Source organism: Bos javanicus, chromosome 18, assembly GCF_032452875.1.
Source record: "Bos javanicus breed banteng chromosome 18, ARS-OSU_banteng_1.0, whole genome shotgun sequence".
Lineage (NCBI taxonomy): Eukaryota > Metazoa > Chordata > Mammalia > Artiodactyla > Bovidae > Bos > Bos javanicus.
In genome coordinates this window covers 25303093-25321192 of record NC_083885.1, presented here as the reverse complement: position 1 = coordinate 25321192, position 18100 = coordinate 25303093, and the positions used below count along the sequence as shown (strand labels likewise).

Below are 18100 nucleotides of genomic sequence, written 5' to 3'. Positions count from 1 at the left end.
GAACGAGCTATTTGACTCTGAGAACCAGGGACAGAGGCCAGGCTGGAGGCCCCTCGCTCCTGCCTCCCCTCCAGCTGAGACCTTGCTCAACAACCCTGTAGGGTAGGCCCTATCATTACCCCTATTTCAAAAGAGGTGGGTACCCAGGTCTGGAGGGGAGCTGCTGGAAATGCTGGGGGAGGGCACACCAGCTGGGTGGGGTCCTTCTGGGCTGGCTTCCATGTGGAGGACACCAGCTGACCAGTGGAGGCACTTCAATGGGGAGGTTTTGCACCCCAAGAGGTGGGAGGAGGCTGGGAGGGGACATTCAAAGTGGCAGAACAGTGGATAACAGCCTGGGGTAAGTGCTCCCTGGTGGCTCACACAGTAAAGAATCTGCCTGCAGTCTAGGAGACCCGGATTCCATCCCTAGTTGGGGGCGGGGAAGAGTCCCTAGGGAAAGAAATGGCTACCCACTCCAGGAATCTCATGGACAGAGGAGCCTAGCGGGCTATACAGTTCATGGGGTTGCAAAGAGTCGGACATGACTGAGCCACTAACACTTTCACTTCGTGCTTAGAATTTAGTATGCCTGAACTCAGGCCCATAGTCATGAATCGGGTAAAAAAACAGCTGAGATTGCTGGGTCCCTCCCAGCCCAGAATGCACGGCTCCACAGGCAGTGGGGAGGCAGGAATGTTCCAGAGCAGGCAAGTAAGGCTTCATGAGTGAAGACACAGAGGTACAGCCCTCCTCCTCCCAGCACGGCCAGTTTCCTTGGCGTCACAGGCTCTGAAGAGGGATAAGCCAGGAGAGAAGCTCACTGGCTGAACCGCCCCGGGGCACTTTTTCCTCTGGACTTCTGTTCCCTCATCTGTAGAAGCAGACTCTGCCTTCCCAGAGTCTGAGGACCAAAGAGCTCATCTGGTCAAAGGGCCTGCATATCGCAAGAATCACTCTGCAGCGTAGGGATCATTGCGCATTACCGAATCTTTGCGTATCAGAGGAATCATTGCGCATTGCAGCCATGAGCCAAGCTAAGAGGGGCAAGGAGCTCCTGAAACCTCCCGAAAGACCCCCCAAGGGAGGACAGCAGGGGCCAGGGCCAGGAGGGGATGCAGGGAGGAGTAGGAGCGGCCCAGCCCGGGGAGACGCCGTGGGGACCCCTGGTAGTCCCCCTCCATCCCCCAGCTTGGCAGCCCCAACGCATCATATGTGGAGCCAGGAGCCCGTTGCTAAGAGACCTGTTGCCAAGTTGTAAGTTGGGCTTTTTTACTCCAAACAAAGCTGGTTATTATCTGCCAGTGAAGAGGCCCATTGATGGGGGAGGGCAATGGGCAGCGCCGGTTGGGGGTGGGGAAGGCGGTGGCGGAGGGTGCCCATGGAGAGCGGGGGACGGGGCTGGTACCGTAATCAAGCCCTTCCCCGCAGGCTTGTCATTCATCAGCAGCAGAGGCCGAGTGATCTTCTTGCTGGAGACGATCTGGAGGGAGAGAGGAGGGAGAGGTGCTAGAAAAATACTCAACAGGCACTGCTCGCAGCACAACACTCCATGCCAGGAGCAGGTTAAAACCTCCCCCTGTGGGATCCCCGCCGTGGGGGACAGACCGCCACCACTGCTAGCTCCACTGGGCAGCTGAGGCGACTGAGGCCCAGAGAGGTTGAGACTTGTCCGAGGTCTCACAGCTGGGTTGGAATTCAGGCAGTCCGATTCCTGAGGACCTGCAAGCCCCCAGGAAAAGGCTCCTGGAAGGCTCACATTCTGGAGGCTGCTGAAGAGGGGCTGGCCAGTAACCGTCTCCCCCAGAGTTATCCAGAGACCCCCACCTCCCTCTGAGTGTGATCCCTGATGGAGAGGATCAAATCCTGACTCCTTCCATGTATTTTCAATGGTTTGAATAGTGACATTCACACAGGATTCAAGGATCAGTACAATATAGGGAGGACAAGCGGAACACACTGTGAAGCCTCCCTCCCACCCGCCTCTGTACCCCCAGTCTCACTGCCTCCGTGTGCCACCACGGTTCTCTGTTTCTCAGGGGAAATGCTCGTATTTCTTTGTGCTGATGTGAGCATGTTCTTACTGTCCCTGTGCTAGCTTTTTCTCCCCACCAGTTCCACTCTCAGCCTTCTCTGTGCCGCTGTGGACTACATCACCTGGCTCCCCTGTCTTCTAGATTGTGGGGGTTCACCCCTCCCCTCAGTGGGGGTCTAGCAGGAGGGAAGAAAGGCTAGGCTGAAGCTTTGCTGCTCATCATCGGCCTCGGTTCCAGTCCTGGGGCCTCCCCATGGTGGTGACAGCTCTCCCCTGCCCCCGGCAATACCACTTCCTGCACTGCCTGCCCCTCCCTCCAGACCTGGGGTGGCCCGGCTTCTGCTTGGGTCAGGCCCCATGGTGTCCCCATGGTGGTGACAGCTCTCCCCTGGCCCCGGGCAATACCACTTCCTGCACTGCCCCTCCCTCCAGACCAGGGGTGCCCCGGGCTTCCGCTTGGGTCAGGCCCCATGGTGTCCCCATGGTGGTGACAGCTCTTCCCTGCCCCAGGCAATACCACTTCCTGCACTGCCCCTCCCTCCAGACCAGGGGTGGCCCGGCTTCCGCTTGGGTCAGGCCCTGTGCAGGTTTCCCCACCCCTTGTAGGTTCCTGCTGTGCCCACTGGTCCTTCAGCTCTCTGCTCCGTTACCCTTTGAGGGTGTAGACACATCGTGGGGACCCTGAGGGACACAACCTCACTTCTTAGGCCACTGCTGGGTCCTTGCTTTTTTCATTGACCATCATTTCCTGGAAGGCCCAGGGCGTTTCAGTCTCCACAAGAACCTCCTGGAGCCGTTCCCATTTTATTCACCCACTATCCCTATAGGCTGAGCAGAGCAGTCATCACTGTTCCCAAGTAAAACAGGAGGCTCAGAAGGGGCTTGCCCTAGAGCCCAGAACTGTTAACACTGACCAGAACTTGTATCAGGAAGTCTTAGCCCTGCAACTTCCATAAGCACACCAGAGAGTGAGCCAGAGGGGGGAGTGTAGCCCCAAGAAGGAAAGGAAGTTGCCCAGGGTCACACAGTGAGCCAGCCGCGGAAGTGGGACGACCAAGGGTATCTTCGTGGCTGGTCCAATGCTCCTGCCCCAGGAAGTCCAGACCACACCTGCTTGCTCCTGTCAGTCAGAAGCTCTGGCCACAGGGGCCCACACCCCTCTTTGTCACTGTGCTCAGTGTCGGGATGAGAGCGCTTCAGGCCAGCCCCGAGCCCACCTGGCTCCTTCCCCCTTTTGGTGCCTGCGGGCCCCCAAGGCTGTCTGCATTTGTGTTGCCACCTCCAGAGGCAGGTGTGGAAAATGGGGCCAGGGAATGCAGGCAGCAGGAGACTCCCTAGGAGGTGCTCCATCCTTAGGAGCCAGGCAACTTGCACGGACTCTGTCCTCCTGGGAGGGCCCGGCTCACCGTGCCCAGGCTGCAGGAGAACTGGCCCAGGAAATCATGCTCCTCCAGCTGCATGCTTGACTTGTCCTGGTCAAACAGGGCAAACTTGAGCTTTTGCACCTCCTCAAAGTGGTAGTCAAGCACGAACTTCTTGGAGAAAGCGGGGTTGAGGTTGTTGATTGCAGTTTCTGTCCTGTCATACTAGCAAAGGAGCAGGGAACAGGGGTCAGAGTCAGGTAGCCAGCTCACCCCTTCTTTGTCGTCGTTTAGTCACTAAGTGGTGTCTTTTGTGACCCCACAGATTGTAGCCCTCCAGGCTCCTCTGTCCCTGGGATTTCCCAGGCAAGAATACAGGAGTGGGTTGCCATTTCCTTTGCCAGGGGATCTTCCCAGCCCAGGGATCAAACCTGCATTAGCCGGTAGATTCTTTACCACTGAGCCACTAAGGAAGCCCTGTTAACCTCTTCCTGGGCTACCGGAAATCATGGTGTTTATTCATGGAACATCCATCTCTGTGCCAGACACTCAGGGCAGTTATCCGCGTGGCTGAAGCAATCATTACTCCCAGCTCACATAGGAGAACACTGAAGCACAGAGAGGTTAAGTGACTTACCCAAGGTTGAACAGCTAGAGGGCACGGCCAGGATTTGAACCCAGTCCTGACTCCAGCCTTCACGCTTCTAACACACTGGCTCTGGCTCCGTGCCCAGGTTCTAGGATAAGAGTTCAGACCCTGTCCCTGCCAAGATTAAGTGACAGAGGGCGTCTCATTTCCCATCGGAAGCTCAGTTCCCACTTGTGTAAAATGAAAGGATTTGAGTGTTTGTGGCTTTGCTTCCTTTTTATTTGTGGAGAACCCTTTCTTCAAACCATGTTTTACATGAAGCTGAGAGAAGAAACAGAAGGAGGAGGGATACTTAGGGGGAGGTGAGGTCAGGATTCCCTGTCCTCCATGGAAGCAGATGTTTGTACCTTCACGGAACCCTGGGATGTCAAAACTGGGAACTGAGCACCCCCCACCCCCCATTGAGAGTGGAAACTGAGGCCTGGGGAAGGACAGGGCCGTACACTGGGAGCCACTGGTGGGGCTGGGACAGGAACCCCGCCTCCTGGCTTCTCTGCACTGAGGCCCCAAACCACGGAGTCTGGGTGACCGTCTATTTTGGGGCCTGGGCTGTGTTGATTTTTCCTCCCACCCATTCCATTTCCAAGGGCCAGAGAGCAGCAGGGATGGAAGAGGTCTTGGCCCCGGGCTATTTTTAGCCAGGGTGGCTGGCCCGGGTGGGAGAGAGATGGAGGTGGGTGCCTGGGGGAGGAAGGGGTGGGGCCGGGCGGGAGTTCCGGAAACCTGGCAGATAGGCCTCAGGCTTCTCCCAGCAGTCCTTGGCTGACCCCACATCCCAACTCTCACTTCCGGCTGCATCACCAATGTGCTGGGTGAGACAGGTCAGTCCCTCCCCTCTCTGGGCCCCATTTTCCCCTCTGTAAAATGGGTCAACAGCCCATTTCCTTGGCATCATAAGAAGGACCAACATCTGTGAAAACTCTTTGTAAACCACTGTATGTTCTGGGGAACGCCCACTGAGACCTCATTAAATAACTATGAAAATTAAGAGACATATTTTGGAAAGTTTACATGCATGCAAAATTATCTGGAAGGCTGGATACCAAACCGTTCACAACTGGTTCTCCCTGACAGGTGAGTTCCCAACCACTTTGATTTTCTGGGTTGTCTCAGTTTACTACAATGCATATAGATCCCTTTTGGAGTAGGAAACAAAGCCATTTTTAAACCTTGAAAGCCTTAATGGTTTGCATTTCTCAGTATCCTTCCTTAAGCTACATCTTTCCCCAGTCCACAGGCTGAAGTCTTCTAGCTCAGAAATCCTTGGCTGTGGCACCATCAGCATCCTCAGCTCTGAGGCTCTCCAAGGTAGGCATAAAAAGAAAAAATCATTTCACAGATGAGGAGACAGGCTCAGAGAGGGAGAGCCACCTGCCCAAAACCACACAGCAGGGAGTAACAGAGCTGAGACTTGTCAGAAACAGGGAACTCTGTTAGGCTTTGGTCCCCCGCTGAGACGGGACCAAAGCCTAAGAGTTCCCTGTTTCTCTCTTTGCTCCTCACTGACTGTGCTCATTGAGGAATAAGTGGGGAAAGTTATTTTAAAAATGGAAGCAAGCATTTTGCAAAACTCTCTTCTAACCATCTATTATAGTAACCTAACGGAGAAGGCAATGGCACCCCACTCCAGTACTCTTGCCTGGAAAATCCCATGGACGGAGGAGCCTGGTAGGCTGCAGTCCATGAGGTCGCTAAGAGTCGGACATGACTGAGTGACTTCACTTTCACTTTTCACTTTCATGCATTGGAGAAGGAAATGGCAACCCACTCCAGTGTTCTTGCCTGGAGAATCCCAGGGATGGCGGAGCCTGGTGGGCTGCCATCTATGGGGTCGCACAGAGTCAGACACGACTGAAGCGACTTAGCAGCAGCATAGTAACCTAAGGGCTTCCTTGGTGGCTCAGTGGTAAAGAACCCACCTAACAATGCAGGAGACACGGGTTCGATCCCTGGTTTGGGAGGATCCCCTGGAGAAGAAAACACAACCCACTCCAGTATTCTTGCCTGGGAAACCCCATGGACAGAGGAGCCTGGCGGGCTACAGTCCATGGGGTCGCAAAGAGTCGGACACAACTGAGCGACTAAACATCAACAGTAACTTAAAATATAACAAACACTAAATATAAAATTATGTAAACATAAATCTACAAATTATTCAGTTCTATCGCTCAGTCGTGTCCAACTCTGCAACCCCATGGACTGCAGCATGCCAGGCTTCCCTGTCCATCACCAATGAATTATAATAAACACAAATATAAATATTTTAACTAATATTATAAACATTTCAGAATAACAATTTTCCAGGTAATCCCCAGCTCCCCCTCCAAGTACTTCTAAGGGCCTGACCCCAGGGAGGCAGGGGGAGCGCTCCCCAACGACTGCGTCGCCCACCACCCAGGGCAGCCGCACACCAAGGGGCCTCACCTCCATCCACCTGCCATCCATCTCTGTGAAGAGGACACAGAAGGGGTCGGACTTGGAGGTGACATCCCGGTCCAGCAGGTTCTGGCCACTGACCGACAGCTCCACCTTGCACACGCAGTACTGGGAGCCCATGGGGGCCACCCCCGAGGCTGGGGCACCCCCACCGGGTATGTAGGCCATAGGGGCTGGCAGCGGTGGCGGCAGCAGCGCCTCACAGTCTAGGGAGACAACGCTGAGGGTCAGAGAGGGGACAGACATCTGCTAAGGCCCTCCACACCCTGGGGAGGCACCACCAGGCCCTCAAGATGCGGAGACTGAAGTGTGCGTGTGTGGTTGGGGAGGGGAAGGGGGTGGGGATGGGGCAAAGCCTGGAGAAAGAATGCATGAAATGCATGAAAAAGGAGTCTCTGTAGGTGAGTGTTTAGTTTGTCCCTGAAGTTGTTCTCTGCTTTGGTCTGTCTTTACCCGTGAGATACACGCAGGTCCAAGTTGCTCCTGTCAGGGCAGTAACAGATCACGGTGGACACAGGCATCCCATTCATGTTGCCAGGAAAACCTGGGCTTCTCCTGAGCAACTGACACCTTGGCGCCTTGCGACACCGAGGCTCGCTCATTCACTCCAGAGTGTTTACCAAGCATCTGCTGAGTCCCAAGAACTGTGCCAGGGCTGGGCCTGGCAGTTAAGAAGATGGCCTAGCCTCAGCCCTCTCTGAGCTCCCGTTCCAGCCTGGAGGGCAGCCAGGTCTTGTGGGCTGGAGGCTCCCAGGGGGAGCCAGGGCTTTGTTCTGAGAGTGATGGAAGCCTTGGAGGGTTTTAAGCAGAGAGGTGACATGATCTGATTTGTGTTTTTAAAAGCTCACTCCAGCCCCTGTGGGGAGAAGGGGTTGTTAGACAGAGGAGAGGCAGCAGGGAGGCCAGCGAGGAGGTGGCTGTCATCCAAGCAGAAGGATGGAGTCACAGTGGCAACCTGGGGCCCAGCCCACTCCCTGAGCGCTAGCTTCTCCCTGGGCCCAGGTCTCAGGAGGCCTGAGTGTGGGGCTCCATACGAAATCGCCCCGGGGCGTGCCTGGCAGGCAGAGGATCTGGGCAGAGACAAAGCCAGTGCTCAGCCCCCTCCCTCCCACCGTCTGTCCCTAGAACCTCATTACAATCACACGAGCCCAGAGCATCAGGACAGCACTGCAATTTGCCTGCAGGATTTATTCATGTCGTGTAAAAATTAGTTTCCATCAGGGGCTGGAGAGTCGCGCTCCCGCTCACTGTGCAGCTGGGTAGCCGTGCCCCGTGGGGGAGGGGCAAGCAAATCCTCGACTCAGCAAGGAGAACGGGGAATGGTGATGTCCTGCATAGACATCGTGGACTTCCCTGGTGATCCAGTGGCTAAGACTTTGCGCTCCCAACGCAGGGGGCCCAGATTCGATTCCTGGTCAGGGAGCTAGATCCTGCATGCCCCAATTAAAGATCCCGTGTCCTGCAACTAAGACCCGGTGCACCTAAATAAATTTTTTTTTTTTTTTAAAAAAAGGACATCTTGCCAGGGGGCTGAGAGAATACCTGTTTATGCTTATACCTACCCATGGAGGATGGGGAGGGGAAGCATGGCAGCCACTCCCATTTTGCAGATAAGCAAATTGAGGCTCAGAAGCAGAAATCACCTGTCCAAGGTCACATAGGAACCAGCAGAGGCAGGGCGTGAGCCAAGTCTCCAGACTCCCAGGCCAAGGTATGCGTTCCGGCCAGGGCAGGGGGACTGCTGGGCATGGTGGGAATCTAGAACCCAGGTGGGGGTTATCTGGGGTGTCAGCCAAGCCCGAGGGAACCTGAGGCTCAGAGGGCCCCAGAGCGCCCAGGGTCACTAGTTCCTCTGGGGTTGCCCTGCCCATACCCCCGTCTCTCTCATCATCACTGATGGGGTGGATTCCAGCTCCACCTCCTCTCCACCTCACAGGCTCCCTTCCTAACAGCCAAGATGCCACTTGGGCCTCCATCCCCACCCCCACTGCCAAGTCAGAGACCTCTGTTTCATTCTGGGGGGCCAGGTTCACACACTTCCTTGTGCATGTACACACGGACACACACATATACTTAGGCCCCCAGACTAACAAGTGTGAAGGCAAGCACTCCAATGATCACACTGGGGCCTCTTCTTCCCGCTCTCCCCCAGATCTGAGCCACCATCACCACGCGGTTACTGCACTGTCCTCCTTCCCCTCACTGGCTCAGCCTGGCTGAGGGTGTGGCCAGGAGGGCCAGGTCCCATGGGAGGGTTGGACTGGGTGGGGCTCCTCAAAGCCCACTGCCACCCCACCTGGATCAGCTCGCAGGCCCCAGAGAGCCAGAGCGATGGGTGGGTGGGGAAGGGGCACTCCTCCCCCAGTTAGGGGCAGGTCCCCCATCCCCAACTCACCCTCTGGCTGGAAGCTTCTAGATGCCCGAAACGGGGAGCACATGGTGTCTGCAGTGGGGGCAGGCGAGGGTCAGTGTGGGTCCCTCTGTGCCAGCCGGCAGCGGGCAGGCGGGCCAGACCCTGAGGCCTGACGCAATGGAAAAAGAAACCACAGCCTAGGCTGGGCCGGGCCCCCTCCCCTCCTACTCCAGCAAGAGGGCCGGCAGGCAAGGTGTCATTAAGGGAGGGCTGGGCCTGCCATGCGCATCTGGGCAGGGCGGAAAGCTCCCTGATGCTTCGCCCCGCGCACCCCGAGCCCCGCAGGTAATTGGAGGCTTCGGGCTGGAGAGGGGGTCTGGGGAGTCCGGGCCCGCTTGTGGATGGTCCTGACTCCTGGCCCAGATGGACATAAGCCTTCTGGGGTGACCAGCGCCCCAGGGAAGGAATCGGAAGGCAGGGATACAGAAGGGATAGTATTCCTTTTTACAGAAAGCCAGGCAGAGAGCGGGCAGGGCTTGGGAATTCCCCTTCATTCATTCAGTCAACATTCCTTGAGCACCTTGGGCTACAACAATGGACAAGACTCAGGCTTAAGCTCCCACAGGGTCCACTGGCCCCAGGCTTCTAAGGCATCTTACTCTTCAAGCAGAAAAAAACAGAATTTGCGGACTCTGGTGCTGAGCCACAGGTCTAAGAACATTCCAGTTTCAGCCAGAAACCTAGGAACCCATCATCCTTGGCCTCCCTCTTTCCTTCAGCCCCTATCCTACTCCTGCGGTCAGTTCTACCTCCAAGATGTATCCAGCGTCATCCCCATCCCGCCCCTTCCACTCCCCTGGCCAATGTCAGGTCTCCCTGAGCAACCCCAGACTCTCTTTTCCACACCAGAGCCAGAGGGAGTCTCGAAACATTCAATTTGGGGGCAGGGGCTTCCCTGGTGGCTCAGTGGTAAAGAATCTGCCTGCCAATGCAGGAGACACATTTAGGTTAGATCCCTAATCCAGGAAGATCCCACATACCACGGAGCAACTAAGCCCGTGCGCCACAACTACTGAGCCTGTAATCTAGAGCCCGGGAGCTACAACTACTGAAGCCCGCTTGCCTAGAGCTTGTGCTCCGCAACAAGAGAAGCCACCACATGAGAAGCCTGAGCACTGCAACTGGAGAGTAGCTCCCCACTCTCTGCAACTAGAGAAAAGCCCGAGCAGGAACGAAGATCCAGGACAGCCAAAAATAAATACATTAACTAGAAGAAAAAAACATGCAAATCAGATGCTACCACAGCTCTCCCTGAAAATCTCCCAGGGCCTGTGCTTCCTGGTCACACAACCCAAATCCTCTCCCGACCCTCCCCTTCATGCCATGCTCGCCCTCGCTCCCTGTGCCCCAGCACACTGGTCTCCTCCCGCTCTGCAAATGTGCCAACCTCGCTCCTGCCTCAGGGCCTTTGCACTTGCTCTTCCCCCTGCCAGAGATGCCTTTCTTCACACGACACATCTTGGTTGTCAGCTTAATGTCACCCCCCAGAGGCCTTCCCTGGTCACCCAAGCGAATGTAATCTCAGCCCCACACCATTTTCTTTGCAGATCAATGTGATGTACGAGCATTTTACTATTTGTCCAACTGCCTTGTGTGCTGCCTGTCCTTCTAGAGTGTACATTCCACAAGGGAGGGATCACCACTGTTTTCCCAGCACCTAGAAGAGCACTTACACTGTGGGCAGGTGTGGGATAAACAGGTGCCAGATGAATGAGGAAGGGACCGCCCCCCCACCAGCCCCGCCACCGACAGCCCCAGAGGAATCACAACCACTGCCCCACTGCACACATCACGCAAGAGATCACAAAGCCCTTTCTGAATCCTGGGATCCTCATCACTGCTCCAAGAGGCCAGCACTAGAGGGGTTCACAGTCCCACTTCACAGAGGTAGAAACTGAGGCTCAAGAAGGGGCAGTGGTGCCAGGGAAGGGTGGTGCTGAGGCTAAGAGCTATGGCCACCCAACCATCTTTCTCCCTCTCTGCTGACCCCAGTGGCTCAGGACCCAGAAGCTGGGTTATGCACCCCACCCACTGTGGGGAAGAGACGCCAAGGTGGCCTGCAGAAACCCCAATTCAGAGATGGACAGTGACGGGAGACACTGAGAGGGGCAGGCTCAAGGGGCAGGCGCGGGGAGAGGGATGGCAGGGGGCAGGGGAGGCAGCGGGGGGGAGGTGGAGGCAGCAGCCTCCACTGCAGAGTCTCACCTGGTGGAGACCAGGGGGCAAGTGCAACAGCGGGTGGCCTGTCAGAAATGGGGGGCCTCGTGCGCCCTCTGAACAAGCCTGCTCAACCTGACACCTGAAAAATGAAATCCTGTTTTCAGTGCCAACCACACGAACGCTCTATAGACTCTTGTCGTGGAAGTTACAAGGACAGGAGTGGGTCCTCTGGATAGTACCGTGCCAAAGTTGAGAGCACAGACTCTGGACTCAGACTGTCGGGGTTTGAATCCTTGGGGCTTTCATTTACCTGCTGTGTGGTCTCAAGCAAGTTACTTACCCTCTCTGGTCTTTGTTCCCCTTCTATAAAAAACCGGAACAGGGACTTCCCTGGTGGTCCAGAGGTTAAGAATCTGCCTACCAATGCAGGGGCCATGGGTTCCATCCCTGTTAAGATTCCACAGGCCCAGAGCAACTAAGTGCCATGGGCCACAACTATGGAGGCTTCGTGCCTAGAGCTCCTGCCCTGCAGCAGGTGAAGCCACTGCAGTGAGAAGCAGCCCCTTCTCACCACAAGAGAACGTCTGCATCCAGCAATGAAGATCCAGTGCAGCCAAAATTAAATAAATAAATAAAATACAGAAACCTTAAAAAAAAAAACAGGAACAATAAAAGCGCTTTCATCAGGTATTGATATCGAGGATTAAGTGAGGTGAAGCACTTAGAATGCCACTCTGCAGCTCCTGCTATTAGCAGTGATTCCAGATGGCTGGGGTCAGGGGGACAGATGTGTGAGGTTTATGGTGCGTATAAAGGGGACCAGGGGTTAAAACTGGTTGAGTACATGGTCCTAGGCTCCCCTTTTCAGCCGGAAGTCAAAGCTCAGAGATGCCAAGGATGGTAAATGCAGGGTCAGGGAGGGAATAACAGACTCAGACCCCACACACTTCAAGGTCTATACTCCTGGGCCATGGCCCCCAGGATCCCGAGGGCATCTGAGCCTTCATTCAGGCAGCAGACCGTGCTCAATGGGGTCTGATCACTGACAGCAGAGGTTCCCACAGTGGCCTCTACTGTCATCGCTCCAACTATGGTTCCCAGATGGGCCTCCTCCCTCCCTCCTGCAGGTTCCTGGGCCCCAAACAGACCCGCTTAGTCAGAGTCCCCAGAGTGGCATTTGTGTTTTAACAAGCCCTCCTGGTGGCAGGGCTTCCCTGATGGCTCGGATGGTAAAGATTTTGCCTGCAATGCAAGAGACCTGGGTTTGATCCCTGGGTTGGGAAGATCCCCCGGAGAAGGGAATGGCAACCCACTCCAGTATTCTTGCCTGGAGAATTCCATGGATAGAGGAGCCTGGCGGGCTCCAGGTCATGGGGTCTCAAAGAGTCAGACACAATTGAGCGACTGACACTTTCACGTTCCTGGTGACACTAGCAGTGGGTTCAGGACACAGAGATCCCAGAGGGGTGGGTAGGTGGGGCGTCTTGTTAAAATGCAGTTGCCAGTGCCCACAGGTCTGGGGAGGGAGCTGAGAGTCTGCATTTCCAACAAGCTCCTGGGTGCTACTGAGGCGGCCCATCTGAGACCACACTTTGAACACCAACCTGCTCCATGGCCCCCCAGTGGCTGACCACACCCGGGGATGGCTGTGGTTTAGCCTGCTCTTGGCATAATGAGGCAGTCATCATACTTGGTCCCCATAAAAGCCCTGCCAGCTTCACACGCTGAGTTCCTGCTGTGTCTCGGCAGACCTCTGAGTCTGTAGCCTCTGGTCTTAGGTGGTGACACCCTGGTAGCCGGAACCCTTGGTTGGCCAGCCACATGCCTGGTCCCCACTGGCCCTGATGGCTGTGTTTACTGAGCTTTAAGGGTGGGAATGTGCCTTGAATGCATCCAGATCTAAGTTGCCTCCTTCACCCCATTTCCCAGAGGATAAGACCCAGGAAGAAAAATGGCAACTGTATTAGAGTTCTCCTGAGAAAACAGAACCACTAGGAGGATATCTGCATAGAGAGAGATTTCTTTTAAGGAATCAGCGCATGCATTTGTGGGGGCTGACAAGTCTGAAATCTGCAGGGTGAGATGCAAAGCTGGAAATGTGGGTTACAGTTGATATTGCATTCTTGAGTCCCAAATCTGCAGGGCAAGCCAGGCGGACTGGAAACTAGACAAGGTTTCTATGTTGCAGTCTTGGGGCTGAATTCCTTCTTCTGGGAGAAACCTTAGTCCTTTCTTTTAAGGCCTCTGATTGAATGTAGCCCACCCACGTAATGGAGGATTAACATAAATCTACCGATTTAAACGCTAATCACATCTGAAAAACACCTGCAAAAGCAACATCAGACAGTTGTTTAACTGAACAACTGGTCACCATAGCCTAGCCAAGTTGACACATAGGATTAACCATCAGAGCAACCTTCAGGTCCTAGGAGACCTACCTGGGGCAGGAAAACAAGGTGCTGAGGCTGGAGTTCTCAGCCAGGCCTTCCTAATCACAGGAGCTAGGAGAGCCCACGCCTATCCTGTCAGCTGGCAGGGAAGACAGGTGGTGGTGTGGCCACGCAGACAGAGACACGAGGTAAAACAAGAATAATAATAACACCTGCCTGAGGCGCCGGGCCCAGTGTGTTAGAGACTTTAACTTCTATAGCTTCACAACATCCTTGAGCAAGGAGCTCTCACCACTCCCACTCTCCAGATGAGCAAACTGAGGCTTGGAAGGATTTGCATTCTAGAGCCTCTGCTAATATGACTCTGGACAAGTCATAGGCCTTTCTGAATCTTAGCTCAGTTTTCTCGTCCACCAAGCAGAAATTACAAAGTGCCTGATACACTGTAGGTGCCAGCTCAAAATGAGACCATCTTCTCCAGGACTCTCTACCATTCTCAGGACAACATCCAAACACCTTGACAGCCCCCCTCACACTGCCTCAACACATTTCTGGTTCTAGCTATGCTGTTCACAGGGTCCCAACAATACTTTTTCACATCTCCATAATTTTGCATATGTTGTTCCACCTGCCTGGAATGCCCTTCCCTCTTCTTGAGTTAGCTCTCTCCTTCTTCAAACTCAGCTGAGCAAAACCAAACAAAATCAATGTCACTATGCTCCCACCCCCAGGATAACATCTTAAAAGTTGGTCCAGTGGTTAAGACTCCATGCTTCCACTGCAGGGAGTGCGGGTTTGATCCCTGGTTGGGGAACTAAGATCCCGCATGCCATGCAGTGCGGCCAAAATGAGTAAATAAAAAATATGCTTTAAAAGCTGGCAATACAAAGTGTTGGCAAGGATGTGGAGCAACTGGAACTCTCATGTGCTACCAACGGGAGTGTAGACTGGGACAACTACTTGGGAGAAACGTCTGGCAGTGTTTACAAAGCTAAATAAATGTATCCGTTATGACGATCCCAGCAATGCCCAGCAGAAACATGCAGTATGTTCCCCAAAAGACACACCTGAGAACTTCCAGAGCAGCACTGTTTGTAACAGCCCCAGGCCAGGAGTCCCCTGTGTGCCTATCATCAGGAAAGGGGATAAATAAACGATGAATGCGATGCGCACACAATGGGCTGAACTGCCATGAGCCCAAGGAAGCACAGGACACCAACAACAGGAACGGGGTCTCCCGAACAAGCTGAGTGGAGGAAGCCAGACACAGAGGAGCATGTCATCCTGTACGATCTCATTTTGTTGTTGTTGTTCAGTCGCCCAGTCGTGTCCGACTCTTCTCGACCCCATGGACTGCAGCGTGCCAGGCCTCCCTACCCCCCACCATCTCTGGGAATTTACCCAAGTTCACGTCCATTACATCAGTGAAGTTAAACACGGACAAAACAAATCTATGTTGTTGGGAGTCGGGGTTGCAAGATAGTGGGGGAGGGTGTTAGTAACTGGGAGGGGCTACCAGGGGGCTTCGGGGACAGTCATGTTTGTGTCTCAGTCTAGGGAGTGCTAACACGGATGTCTTCAGTTTGTGAACAGTCATTGAGTTGTACACCTGGGAAGTCTGCTCTATATTGTGTATTATACTTCAACAAAATGTTTAAAAAAACACAACTTGGAGACTGCTCTACAACTGCCCCCTGAGCCCCTGGCCCCAGACAGGGATGCACTTACAATTGTCACCATATTGCAACCACTGACTTAGGAAATGTCACCCTCACGTGAGCTTAAAGACGGGACCAGGTCTATTTTCACTTCTGTTGTTCCAGGCGCAGAGAAGCATAGAATGGGAGCTCGACAAACCTTTGCTGAAAGTACAGAAGAGTTAGGGTGAAGGGGAGACGACTCATGGCATCTTGGAATTGCAGAGGTCCGCGACTAGGGATGAAAGAATCCAGAACCCTGGGATTCCAGAAATTAGGACTTCACTGAATCTCTGAGCTTGAAAGGCTTTAGAGTTTATCTGGTCCCACCTTCCAGCCACAGCCCCAGCATCCCCATGTCCCACAGCCCTGGTTCTCTGAAGTGTATGTGTGTGGGGGTCCAGCCTCCAGCTGCTCATACCCCCTGGGGCCCTCCCTGCCTACCCACTGCTGCACTGGCCCCCGCCAGCAGGTGTGCAGACCCCAGGGAACAGCCCAGTGCTCTCGTCAAGGTTGGGGGGGGGCAGCATTTTGACACAAATCGCTTCTCCACTTTAACTAAGGCTGCTGTGCCCTGAAAATGCTGCACTCCCGACAGGCAGTCAGACTATTGTAGAGATAAATATAGATACAGACAGTGTGGGGAGGACGCTGCTGCGGGGGTCAGCCCTGATGCCCTCTTCTGTCCTCTGAGGCCCCCAGCTTTGGCCAGACCACACCCAGAGGGAGATTATTCCCTGCAGCCCCCACCAAATCCATAAGCTCTAGACTTGGGGGAAGGGGCCTCCTCTAGGATCCCAGGGACCCTGGTTCCACTGAGCCTTGTTTGGAAGGGCTCGGTCCCAGGGTCTCCCAGCCTACCACCCTAGGGGTTGGCCCTGACCCCCAAGGAGCCAGGCACCGGTTTCTGCCCAATTTTTGCCCCCACCCCATGTCTCTGCTCCTTTGTCTGCAAAGTGGGGCTGGCCATACCCTGGCCTCTGGCCTACTAGTAAGCACTCTAGGGGATGGGTGTAGTTGGACTCTGGGGTGCGGAAAGTACATCAGGGACCTGGGGCAGTGGGTGGGTGGGGGGGGTCTGGCCAGGCTCAGAGTGGGGAACAAACTAATGGAGGGTGGAGGGCATGGTGACAATGATCACCAGCCAAAGTCATTCCAACCTAGCTTCACTTGAAGGGTAGCTGCCTGCAGCCACCAGGAGCTGCAAGTGGGGCAGCCTCAGGGACTGGGGTACAGCCCTGGGGCTCTAAGCCTTGGTGCCCACACCCACCCAGGGGCCCTCCGTGGGGAGACAAGGAGACAAGGGCTCCCACCTCTAGATGTGAACTCCCCACAAGTCACTTTCGCTCTCTGCCTCAGTTTCCCTGCCTGTCAGACTGCAGGCTCCTCCCAGCTCTGGGGAGTCTACATACGCTCCTCTGTCTTTGCTGGGCTGCACCGGGCTTCTAGCCCAAGCTCCTGCCCAGAATCTCAAGGCTGATTGGGTCTGAAAGATCATCTGGGCTCACTCAAGTGTGTGAATGGCTTTGTGGGCTCCTACCATGGCCGGGCACCCTAGCTCTCTACAGATGGGACTCCCCACTTTTTGTTAAGAGCTTTCATCCTACAACACTGAAGAGGTGCCCAGCCAACCCTACCCATCCAGACAGTGTGGAGGGGCCTCTCCAAGCCTCTGCATCCCAGGCCACCCAGCCCCCAGTCTGCCTCAGCAAGTCCTTCTGGGCAAGGACATGGCCACCTGCTCCCCAGCTCCTAGTCCCAGCTCTCAGGAAGCCTTCATGGAGGAGATGGAAATAATAGCATAGACTGAGTGCCTGGCCCTGTCCTGAGGTTTCCACCATTCCATTTAGGCAGCCCTGCAAGCCTGGCAGATGAGCCCTATTACTACCATTCCATTTCACAGATCAGACAGCCGAGGCACAGAGAGGTCATGTTACCCACCTATCAGAAGCTGAACTGTGTCCCCTGGAAGAGGTGTTAAACCTTCACCCCTGGCACCTAAGAGTGCGACCTTATTTGGAAACGGTAGTTGCAGATGTGGAGTTAAGATGAGGACATCCTGGCACACGATGGGCCCAGATTCCCACGTGACTGATGTCCGTAGGGGAGGATAATGTGTGAGACACAGAGGGAAGGCAGTCATGAGAAGCAGGCAGAGACCAGAGTGACACTGCCACAAAGCAAGGGGTGCCTACAGCTACCAGGAGCTGGAAGAGGCAAGGAGGCACCCTCCCCTAGAACCCACAGAGGGAGCATAGCCCTGCCAACACCTTGGACTTCCAGCCTCCAGAACTGTGAGCGAATGCATTTCTGTTGTTTGAAGCCACCCAGTTGAGGTGCTTCATTACAGGGGTCCTGGGGAACTAATACTCCACCCAAGGTCACTCAGCTAGTCGGGGGCAAAGCACAGTGTGAAGTGAGGCAGGGCCCACTGTGCTCTTGCCCAGCCCAGCACAGCCCTCGGGGAGCCCATGGGGATGGGACTTTGACTTGGGAAGATTGTTGAGACCCCAAAGGAGGAAGCAGTTGGACAGCACCATCTGCTGGGAGCCAAGCATGTGCTCTCCCATGTCATGGGGAAGGGGATAGTCAAGGTACAGTGGGCAGGCCAGATGCCCCAAGCTCCTGAGGAGACATGACAGCCACCAAAGGAGACAGAGAGGCGGGTGGTGGAGAGAACAGGCTCTTGGAATACCCTGAGCAAGTTCCCACCTCAGGGCCTTTGCAGGTGCTGCTCTCTCTGCCCAGGCACCCCTCCCTCCTTCATTCATTCAAAAACACCCACAGAGCACCTGCTGGGAACCAGGTAGGCTGGGAACCAGCCATGAATGTCATGCCGTCCATTAACATCTCAGCCTGAATGTCACCACCTCCTGCTCCGAAGTCTCCTTGACCCATGTCCCCTCCCCACCCCCACCCCATCACATCTCAATTACTCCCCTTGGTTTATGTTTTCTATGGCATTTTTGACCACCTAGAG

General features: G+C 54.9%; 1 protein-coding gene across 1 annotated transcript in view; it reads right to left on the bottom strand.

Moving 5' to 3' along the window:
- CPNE2 (copine 2) overlaps positions 1 to 18100 on the bottom strand; it is a 55012-nt gene that overhangs the window by 25448 nt on the left and 11464 nt on the right. Inside the window, exons 2-4 of the mRNA XM_061387286.1 lie at positions 6449 to 6666; positions 3421 to 3600; positions 1388 to 1462 (exon numbers count right to left, since the gene is read on the bottom strand). Of these exons, the coding sequence (XP_061243270.1) occupies positions 1388 to 1462; positions 3421 to 3600; positions 6449 to 6628 (435 nt within the window). The 5' untranslated portion in view covers positions 6629 to 6666. The remainder of the gene's footprint in view (positions 1 to 1387; positions 1463 to 3420; positions 3601 to 6448; positions 6667 to 18100) is intronic.